This window comes from Cyphomyrmex costatus, unplaced genomic scaffold, assembly GCF_001594065.2.
Source record: "Cyphomyrmex costatus isolate MS0001 unplaced genomic scaffold, Ccosl1.0 scaffold291, whole genome shotgun sequence".
NCBI lineage: Eukaryota > Metazoa > Arthropoda > Insecta > Hymenoptera > Formicidae > Cyphomyrmex > Cyphomyrmex costatus.
Window position 1 is genome coordinate 12,822 of NW_017277029.1, and position 11,418 is coordinate 24,239.

General features: G+C 35.5%; 1 protein-coding gene across 1 annotated transcript in view; it reads right to left on the reverse strand.

Annotated features, from left to right (window-relative positions):
* Nucleotides 1-594: 594 nt before the first annotated feature.
* The window catches only part of LOC108775263 (1-phosphatidylinositol 4,5-bisphosphate phosphodiesterase epsilon-1), an 18,479-nt gene continuing 7,655 nt past the window's right edge, over nt 595-11,418 (reverse strand). Inside the window, exons 2-12 of the mRNA XM_018541573.1 lie at nt 9,759-10,213; nt 8,910-9,213; nt 8,578-8,783; nt 7,585-7,883; nt 7,006-7,232; nt 6,437-6,664; nt 4,494-4,718; nt 4,099-4,402; nt 3,444-3,792; nt 2,744-3,067; nt 595-2,472 (exon numbers count right to left, since the gene is read on the reverse strand). Coding sequence (XP_018397075.1) covers nt 954-2,472; nt 2,744-3,067; nt 3,444-3,792; nt 4,099-4,402; nt 4,494-4,718; nt 6,437-6,664; nt 7,006-7,232; nt 7,585-7,883; nt 8,578-8,783; nt 8,910-9,213; nt 9,759-10,213 — 4,440 coding nt within the window. The 3' untranslated portion in view covers nt 595-953. The remainder of the gene's footprint in view (nt 2,473-2,743; nt 3,068-3,443; nt 3,793-4,098; nt 4,403-4,493; nt 4,719-6,436; nt 6,665-7,005; nt 7,233-7,584; nt 7,884-8,577; nt 8,784-8,909; nt 9,214-9,758; nt 10,214-11,418) is intronic.

Sequence of the window (11,418 nt, forward strand, 5' to 3'; positions counted from 1 at the left end):
ATTACGCGGATCTAGAATCACTTAGAATCGTCGTTTGGCAAAATGTTTAGAGATCGCCCGGTGCGATTTCTCTTCTTTTTTCATTGTACAAAAATAATAAAATCAGGCGCGACGCGTGGTATTTAATTTCTTTTCGACGCGCCAGCGCGTCTCTATCGAACGCGCAAGCTGCAGCATAAATTCACGTCTGATATAAATTTACTGCTACGTAACTAAATCCAATATAATGCTTGGCTTTCATGCGAATTTAAGGAGATTTAAGAATCGTCGCTTTGCCACTTAATGATTGTACTATGTCATTAGTTTATATATGCTATACATCTTTTTTGAAACTCTTGAAAAATCTTTGAAAATGACGGCGTAATGATCCCGATGTCGATATCATTCTCTTTGAAAAATTCAATTTGCCGAAGTTATTTTCTGCAGTGATGGCGATTCGTTCATTCAATATTTCGTTCAAATATCACAAAGATAATCGAGTTTAACAATGCTGTGTTGTTTTCCAGACATTAATGTTTCCCAAAGAATTCTACTTTTTTTCTTGAAGAAATTAATCTTTTTCTTTTCCTATTGGAAAGACATATTTTTTTGCGTAATATTATCACATAATCATTGATAAAAACACATTAATATTTCTTTAGTAGCGCGATATTTAACTATTTTGATCGTACCACCTGTCCTATCATTTGACTCAATGATTTACAGATTCTAACTTATCCGATCGTCCGTGTGACGTTTTTGTATTACATAAATTCTTGAGACAAAGTGAAATCTTTCGGTTCTCTGAAGCTCTTCTTTTAGTTTAAGATCGCATCTCGATAGGATCGTCAGCATAGAAAATGTTTTGCAATACCAGAAGTAGTTTCTGATCATATAATAATTGGACTACGAGCTTATGGGTGACTTCTCCGAGCGGCGAAGATCGATGATATCGACGACGCCCTTGACTGCCACTATGATTTCCAGCTCATCAGTTTCCTGAACGAGACCTTCTTCAGTTGAAAAGCAACATTCAGTATGTCAGATTCGCGCGTATCTTCTCCATCAGAATGTACTTCTCGTCTACGTCCCGGCATCATTAGCCGATGTCTCAGGCCTCTAGAAATGGGGTCCGACAATGCTTCCGAAACAGGCACCTTTTCTTTGCTAGATCCTGGCAGGGATACCGATCTGCCCACAGAAAATCCCTTACTAAGTCTATCGAGGGTTGCTGGCAACAAGTTCCGTCTCGGAATGGCTTGTTCTCTTTCTCTGAGAATAAACCTACCGAGAGTTTTCCAAAAGGCTTGCGTGGTGTAAACGTTTTCATCGTCACTCAATACTCTTAACTGACGATTTCCGCTTCCGACAGCTCCCGCACCACCCCATTCCAGCTCCTCGACCAGGGCAAACTTGCTTGGGTTCTCCATTCTTCTGGCTTTTATCAGAGCTTGTGCTAACACATCTTGAGCCGAGCTGCTTATCGGCACACGTAGAATCGCATAAGGGATCTCCGGTGAGACGTTATAAATGCAGACTAGAAAGGTGTCTGCCTCGTCCCATATGTGAGTAGATTGGTCCCTCGTGTTGGAATCGTTGAGCTTCGAGTGGCCGGCCGTGCTCCTGATAGAGGCGAGCCACGCTCTACTGCTTGGATCGTCGCCTACTCGCTTCAACAAGAAACGACCTTGCCCTTTCCATAGGGCCTGTGCTTGAAGAGGATGTTCTGTAGGATCCAGCACACGTTGAGTCGGTAGTTCTTCCTTGTCTCTTTTCTCCCATCCGCGAGATACTTCCTCTACCAAGATGTACTCATCTACATGATCCGGCGATATCCCAGCCTTCTGTAACGCTTGCAACATCACCTCTTGCGTAGTACTCTCCTGGGTTACCTTCAGAATGGTATATGGCTCGTCTGGTATTACATGATAAACCATTAGGAAGAACATTCGTCTCTTCAAGGTGACGCCACCCATGCACAAGGATCCAGGATCGACGGTGCTCAGTTTCTCAGGCTCTTTGCTCGACGAGAGACGCTTAGACGACTCCTTATGATCACGGCAGCAGGTGTTATAGTCCAAACTCTCCTCCTCCAAGCGGGAATAGATAAAAAGCGTAGAAAGGGCTAGTGGCTTGTTTTTACAAGATCGTAATCGGACGTGTCGGTAACCAGGTCGTAAACATTTAAGTGGTATTACGCGTTGCGCGATCACATGATGAGAGCTCGCTTCGATAATTCCAAAACGTAGGAAGGCAAGATCCTTGAACATCACTTGGAAACAGAATTTTTCGTTCCAGATTGGATTCAATGCATTGTTCTGGATAACCTTTGTTTTGTGTTTCACGCAATCGATCGGTATACCAACCAACTCAACCTCAACATACGTACTGGTGACGAAGTTCGTAACCGAAACGTATTGTCCTGATACTATTGATAAATTTAAATGCGCAGAATGCAGTCCGTCAAATTCTTTATCCCAAGGGTTGAATCGCCTGTAAAAATATTTGTAATTGTTCAAGAAAATTTATTTAAATAATTTATATGAGCGTTCAAAAATAATTCCTTATTTATCTATTTTTTTAAATACAAAGACATTCTATTATAGCAAAGATAAAACTTTACAATGTGATCAAAAGTTATGATTTAACAACTATTGCTTATGATTTATAATTAATCGATTTCTTAATGATTGTATGCTACATTCATTATTATCAGTGCTGCATAACTAGAAAATTTGTAAGAAATACAACAGTGTGAATTCACCTGTACATCATATGTCCTTTATCCCACATCACTGAAGGTTTTCTAACATAACCACATTGACCGCTTTGCTCAAACATGGCTGAGTTCAGATTTAATCCCGCGTCATCAGTTTGATAATTTAACGCAACCATTTGGATCCCAAAAGCCCAAAATATTACAGGATTGAAATTTGTGGAATCAATACGCATCCCCGCAGGATACGTTCGAATGAGTTGAGTTTCAGCATGAGCGACTACACCTAACGGTTGCTTCCTACAGATCTTCTTTGCTGAGCTTTCGTTTAAAGATGAACATTGGAAGCAGGCCGGCATTCCACGAGTAGATCTAATAATATAAGAGCAGAAACATACATATACAACTATGTTTTTTATTTACAAAATCAGTATTTGTCGATTATGATGACGTCGAAAAGTTTTAAAAAGAAAAATACAAAACGCAAAAAAAGAGCAAGATACCAGAAAGTTTACGGGTTATCGTCGTGTTTTTATCCATTGCTAATGGCATAAAACACGGCGATAATCCACAAACATTTTGGTATTTTTGAAAATAATACCCGTGAAAATCTCAAAAGTATTATTAAAATAAGAGTCAATTAAGGAAATATAATGAAACAAAAATATGCATATATAATACAATATATATAAGTATATACATATGTATTGAAATGAATCGACACAATACTTTACAATGAGAAACTGACCTGAAAATATTATCGATGTTACTGCCTCCGCTCGCGATCGAGGTGGATGTCGAAAGTGATTGCGGAGATCCTGATGAAGAAGCTATACTGCTAGGTCCTATACCGGCGATGCTGTGTCTCTGAACTGGTCCTGTATGCGATTGATGACGTATTTTTCCCGGTCCGACTGGCATGGTATTTAGTCCACGAAATTTAATCGCCTGTAGATAAATTACTAAATCCGACAGCTCCTTGGCTATCTGACTGCTTTGCTTTTGCGTCTTGTCGTCCACCCCTGGGTCCGATTTTAAACGACCGTGCGGCACTTGGCCGCCACCCAGATATCTCTCGTAACTCGAAATCGAATTATCTATAAATTGCACGTCGAGTGATTCGTTTCAATGAGTTTTTAATTGATTGCAATTACTATATTTCTCGGAAGCAAGAGAGAGAGAGAGAGAGAGAGAGAGAGAAAAGGTTGAATTTATATTAAACTCGGAGATAAAAGCGGTAATTTAGGATACAGTAACAATGTTGCACGTTGCAATATATTTAGATTAAATTTGGATAACTCCGATATTCTTTTTCGGGGGAAAATATAGATCTGATTGATATCATAGATATCATAGATTAAATTTTCCAAATATTAATAATGATGCGTATATATTATTTTTACCATCGATGTTGTCATCTTCATCGTCATCTTCTTCGTCGTCTTCATCCTCGCTAAAGTATTCGACGACTGATGTGCTGCTTACATCAGTTCGCATTTGCTTCATGGAAGATGCGCGATCCGTCATGAGTATTTTCCCTCGATGACTAAGAAGTGTGTGCGACAAGGGACCGGCAGGATCAATCACTAGCTTCTTATTTTTTATCAAGATTCGATAACGAAGTTGCGAAGGCGAAGGCAATTGAGGATCGTCACTGAAGTCGGACTCGAAGAGGAATTTTGTCACCAATTTCTCGCCAAAAACGGACTGAAACAATGTTATATTTTTTTACCATAATTTAATTTAAGCGATAATAATCACTAAAAAAATATAATTTGTTAGATAATTAATCGAGTACCTGAAATATTTGAGCCATACGAGCTTGCTGACTTGGCGAACAGTGATTCTCGATGGAAAGGATTACGGGATAGGGGGAACTGACAAAAGCGCTTCGATCGATCGCTTCCACAACCGAGCGAAATGGTATTTTCGTAGTGAAAGTATGACCATGATAAATCAATGGTGATCCATCGTCACCATCCCAACAATCGAGTTCTACACAGCGACATCCAGTTAAAAGCACCTGCACAATTTTTTTTGGTAATCATACAATAAAGTCCTAAATACAATGCGAGGCAACAGCGATAGTGATAGAAATAACAATAGTAATGACGATATAGTGATAGAAACAAAAGAATCCAACATTCGGAAATGCATATGTCAATGCACATATAAACACAGAATAAGACAATAACGATAACTTTCCCTGACGAGTTAGAATTTTGTTATCGCTTTATGGTCTACCAATCAGCGTTCAGATATTTTATCTTAAAACAAATGAAAGAATACACTACAATCTATACGCGATTAGCAGGGAATGGAAAGTTACTTTTTAAAAGTAACTAGTTACAGTTACTCGTTACCGAGTAAAAAATGTAACTAGTTACAGTTACAGTTATCGCTTTTTAAAAGTAACTCGTTACAGTTACCGTTACTTGAAAAATAACTTTTCGTTACTTTTCCGTTACTTTTTTAAAATCAATTTAAAAATGTACTTTTGCATTTTATTTTAATATGTAATACTGACAAATATATAGTTTTATTTAAAAAAAAAACAATGTAGAATGGCTCAAATAATAAATTAAATAAAAGTAAAATGAGAAGGGTTACGAGCCAAAAATGAAACAGTTTATTTCTGATAAGAACGACGATGACAATGTAATTAAATGTATAAATATATATTAGAACAAAACAAAGATAAAAGCAAACGACGTTTCGACACTTATTGTCATCGTCTTTTAAACTGTTTCGCTTTTGTGTTCATAGCCCTTCTCATTTTACTATTATTTAATTTATTTTTTAATTTTTTTTAAACACAATTTTGTAATTCTAAAACCTGTAAAATATGCAGCAAACTGAAATATTTGTATGTCCTATGTATTACATAGAAGATAGAAGTGTAAAATAATTACTGAATCATAACGGCCGAATGTCTAAGGGCTTTCAAGTCTTATTGATAAGCGCTATAAATAGCATGTATCCAATCGAACCGTGTTCAATCGTGTGCAAAGTAACGACAAAAGTAACTGTAAATTTCGTTACCGTTACCCAAAAAATGTAACTCGTTACCGTTACAGTTACCAAAAAAAGAAAGTAACGCAGTTACCAGTAAAGTTACCAAAAAAGTAACTTGTAACTGTAACTTCGTTACAAGTAACGAGTTACTTTCATTCCCTGGCGATTAGATTAGTTGGCATTTTTATTTCTTTCGCGACGTTGTTCAACGGAATGCGACAATTATACATCGCTTATTTCTGTACTATTCCTGTCGCTGTTCTTGTTGCTATTGCCTCGTATTGTGTTTAGGGCTTAAGTTTTATACAGGCTAATTACTATTTTGTTTGAATGGAAATTTATGTAACTTATTTTATGCGTATCAGAGGAATGCATTTTTTTAACTGACATGTTTTTTCATAATTATCGGATATATGTATGTATATATTTTCTGAAACGTTTAGAGTGAATCTCATTCTTAGATATTGAAAATTGAATCACTCTTTTGCAAGAAATTCTGAAATTCTACTTCAAAGAATTAACTAAAATATAGAAAAAATTTTTTACTTATTTATATATTATGTATGTTATTGAATAATGATTGTTTATTAATAATGCATAATTTGAAATTCGTTATAATGAAAGAAAATTATAATAGTATTCTTGTAAAAATAATTCATATTTTATTCATATTTTTCTATGAAGTTTATTTATTAAGCAAATCTATTTTTGAAAGTCATAGGATACCTGCGAGTATAACTGTACGGACGACTCTCCTTTGAGTTGATGTCCGGTTAAATATGTGTTGTGGGAACTCGCGATGTAATATTGCGACAAAGGCTGCTGCATTTCGGTTTCGGACGGTGTTGCATACTCGTTCGGGAAGGCATAATTGTCCTTGTCCATCATATACCGTGCAAAACCCTCGAAAGACAAACACCACTGTGTGCGAAGTGCCGGATCCGGTTCATGCCTCTGAAATGAGAATAAACGGGCTCGTTTGATTGTGTTACGTCACGTTTTTTGAACGCGCGTATAATGATGTCATCACATGAGCATGGGAAAAAGTTGTCTTCTATTTCTAGAGAGAAAAATTGAAATCACACATTTCGCTGTAATGAAATGAAAGGATTATTTATTGTCTTCAATAAGAATAGTTTATTCGACAAAAAATTAAACGCAAACACTTTAATAGTAATCTAGCGTATAAAATATTAGGGGATATTTTCTGTATAAAAAAAAAGTTGTCAGAGAGAAATGAGGTCCTCGAGCCAATATTCTATCGTAAGAGAATTTCTGCCCCCATAAGCATTTACCTTGATCAGCGCCTTGATTTCGTCGTCGCTCAACTTTTCCTGCTGCCGAGACTCCAGAAATTTCGTAAATGTTGCTAGAGTGATTACTTGCGATTTTGACGTATCCACGCCCGAGCAATTATTGATTATACTAGCCGCCGCGACAGCATCAAAGATCTGTTTTTTTTGTAGATTGCTGCCCGTCTTGTATTCATGACAGTCAATAGAGTTGTTTCTCGTTAATAAACCTGGCATATTAAAACGTAGATTACTCATTTTAAATAACATTTAAAAAAGTAATCACTCAAATGTTTATTCTTTTTTTAATAAAAGTTAAAAAACAGTTATACATATATTAAAACAGATATAATTATGATGACCATTTTCGATAAATATCGGCAAATATATGCTAATTGGGTTGATTATAATAAAACATAATAATGTGAATCTAATTTATTTCATGCAAATTATTAAGTAGGTTAACTTTAAGAATTATTATTACATTTCCATTATCACGATTAAAGAACTGTTTTGTGCGTCAAATTCTATTTTTCATTCCTTTAGATTTGCACATCAAATTTAATGGTTATATCGGCTTACCGATTCTTTGTGGAGTGGCATCACTGGTCTGTCTGAGCACCACCGGGCGAATGTTAAAGTCCCTTAACGATCCATCACTCTGGCTACGACATGTTATTGCTAATTGGCTGAACAGATCACGCAAATCTTTTCTGGCTCGTAAGCTGAATGATCGGAAAAGCGCGACGAACTCCACAAAGTTTAATTGTGTCTCATACATGATCGAGGTAGTGCGTGCTTTCATATGCCAAGGAGCCTCTAAGCCTCCTGATATACCACCAGATCCATTCTTGTCCTTTTCTCTGGCGACACATAACAAACTGCGCACGTGTTATTGCGAAGTGTTCAAGAAAATTTGTCGATCATAATACAAATAATTGAGAGGTTCTTTTTATAGAATTTTATAAAATTCTATAAAAATTATTTTAAAATGTTTTTTATTTCTTATTTTAAAAACATATTTATATATTAAAATATGTTCCTAAAATATTTTGATTATTTACATTTACAACTGACAAAGTTGCTGAAAGAGAAAAAGTACAAAAATACTGTTTATTATGTTTAAAAGAAGCAAAATTGAAAGAAAAACAACAATTTGAAAATAAAAACATTTTATAATTTTTTTTTAAATTGTCAAAGCGTATCGTCAAAAAAAGATTCTTTTTGCATCACGTTATTATATACCTAATTCTTTTTTAGATATTATTAACTCTACATTAATTTAAAAAATTCTAAAATATCGTTTATTTAGAATAAACATAAGAAGCTTCAACTTCAAAGAATTGTTGCTTAAAAAAAGAGAAAATAGCAAAAGTTGCTCATTTTTATCGCTTTAAATGAGAAAATTTTCTTAAATCTATAATTCAGATTTATGTTCGAATAAGATTCAACACGAAATTGTAAAAATTTCCATTGCGATCTATATAATTCCAGACCTATATAAATTATTTACTCGAAATCGGTAGATAAAGAGAATTTGATGCAAAGAATTAAATGTGTGAAAGAATGACGTACCTTTGAAAAGCGGAGTAAGGCAAGTTGGAAGTGATACGATCAGCAGAACCGGGCGGACTACGTGGTGGGATTCGATCTCGGCTTGCTCTCGGTGACGCTGGCAGAATCCTCGTTAATGACTCTCTACTACCAGCTACATGACGAAGAGGTGTAGCGCACAGACCCCCATCCGAGGTCGAGGAGTCGTACTGTTTTACACTCAGGTCCTACGTTAAATCAAATCTATTTAATTCGATGAAAACACTTATTTCCGAAATTAAATACGACATTTGGAATGATCTGTAGTCTAATTTATGTTTATTGTAAAAGATGCAAGATAAATCTGTGCGAACCTTAGTTAATGCATGAATGTTGCCAATCGATTTTGTCTTTTTGCCTTTAACATTTCGTTTGCGTAGAGTGCTGCTGCTCGTTGGAGACAGCGTACCAACACTTTCTGTCATAGACCAATCGCGACCGCCGAAAATGCGAATAGCGTCGGCTGTCGTCGGCTGCTCCAAACCTTCTATCGGTTGTTCCAAGTAGGAAAAGTATAACTGAAGATATTTTTCTTTTAACCAGCGCGATCTACGATCTGTTAACTGTTGTTGTCGTTTGAGGCCACGCAATATCCAACACAATCCCATATACCATATTCTGAAAACAAAGCAACATGCAAATTACATGTATATAGCTCAACATTATATGCGTAATTTAACGATAAATCATAAATTATTAGAGGGAATTATTGAACCCGTTCAAAATACGTACGAAATGTTTGTTATTAATATATTGCTCGATAATTGTATCGAATATTATGAACGTACGTATTAATATACCATTAATGAACTCAGTCTTCTGGTGGTAAGATAGATTAATGGCATAATAATTAATTTGCTCGGAAATTTTTTACGAATAAGTTTATAGCATAAATAACACATCAAATAATTAAATTAAAAAATAATTATCTGTGAAATAAAATCTCAAACATATAAATCAAAGAAAATTATTCTGAAAAAAAGAACATAAAATTAATTAAGCATCTTTAATTTTGTTAATAAGATGAATATTTTTTTTATTTTCAAATCAAATGATGTGGGATATGATAAATTTCAAATCTCCTTTTTTCCTCTGCATTATTGGTGAGAAATATTCAAAAATTAATCGACGTGCACAAAACTAGCGAAATAATTGATACGTACTTGCTAAGAGCGGGAGGGCAAAGTAGGAAGATCAGTCGATTGTCCGGAAGATTGGAGCCATACATAAGGCCGATGCAGCAGTCGGAGCCAGGTAGGCCGTATCTCTTACAGATGCTCCTGAGATCAGCCTCTCGATCGCGGTCGCAACAGCCGATTATTATCTCTTTCACCGATCCCAGGTCGAGATATCCCTCCTCCAAAGTGACAGAAGCGCAGTCAGCCTGCTGCTGCGTGTACCTGCCAACTAGGCCCGCTGGTATCGTATCCTCCGGGTTCGCGGTGAGCGAAACCTCTGTGGGAGCGGCACCTCCAACTTGAGTCGTTTTTAGAGGACTCCAGGGTGGCTTTTCCCATACGAAAGTGCCACAAGCGCGATCGACGCGCGCGAATACCAATGCTGTTCTCGAGGCACCCTCACAGTCCCAATGCACCAAAGTCGTACCATGATGTAGCACCTGAGATGTGTAGTTTTAAGGAATATAGTGAACCGTGTATAGATCAATGGAAAAGGTTCCTCGATTTTCCATCAGTTTATATTAACCCTGGAACGCTATTGATATTCAATGATACAATAATGTTGTAAATTTTATGTAAGAAATAGACCATTCTTAATTCATTCATTAAGACAAAATTTTCATACATTTTACACTTTTAATAACAAATATTTATAATCTAAAACTTTATAAACACAAATAATTTAACTATTGTTATAACTTAAAAAAAAGAAAAAAGTAAGCATATTATATTAAATCTTAAATAATATGTAGTCCAATGTTTTTTCGTAACACTTAGAGTAAACCAACCAGTAAATGACCAAATTGTTGAATTCTCTGTACGTTTGGAGATAATCCTTGAATAAATTCACACAATAACAATAGATCAACCGTTAAAATTACATTTAGAAATTATTTTCTTTTAGATATTCATAAAAATAATTACTTTTTCTTATTGTAATTATTTTTAAATTAATTATAAAGTGCAGAGCACGCATAAAAGCCCAATAGATGACCACATACACCCATTGAATGACCGAATATAAGCTAATAAATGACTAGTTAATTAAAACACTAAAATATCGTAGGAAAAATAATAAAAGGTACTGAAATACTATATAATTATATCTAGATTGACGGGATAGGTAATTGATCAATAAAATATATACGACAAAGGATCATTTCACTTGCAGTATTCCTTATCTTTATTGAAACATATTTTTATTTGAAGTTTAAAATTAGAAAACTTAACTTTTTAAATTAAGTAAATACCTTTTGCTATTAAAATAAAGTAACATTTTTAAAGCGTTTACATATGTGTACAAATTGAAACTGTTAAATTTATCTCAAAATAATCAGTTTCACAGACAAAAGAAACTTAAAACTGTTAAATTTAACTTTAAAGAATGTCTCATGTAATCACAGACCACAAATTAAAAGTAATTATATGTTCTTTTTCCTCACGCGTGCACGTAATGTGCCTTATACCGCAACGCTTTTGCGTGCGGTAAATAGCCAATACCTCAAGCCGTTGAGTTATTTCTCTAACCCCACGCAAAAGCGGTACATTGTGAAAAATAGCGCAAGGCAGTGGTAGCGCTCGTACAAATATCAACACGGAGAAACGCGCCGACCGGAGCGTCCTTTCGGGGCATCTGGGGGGGTGG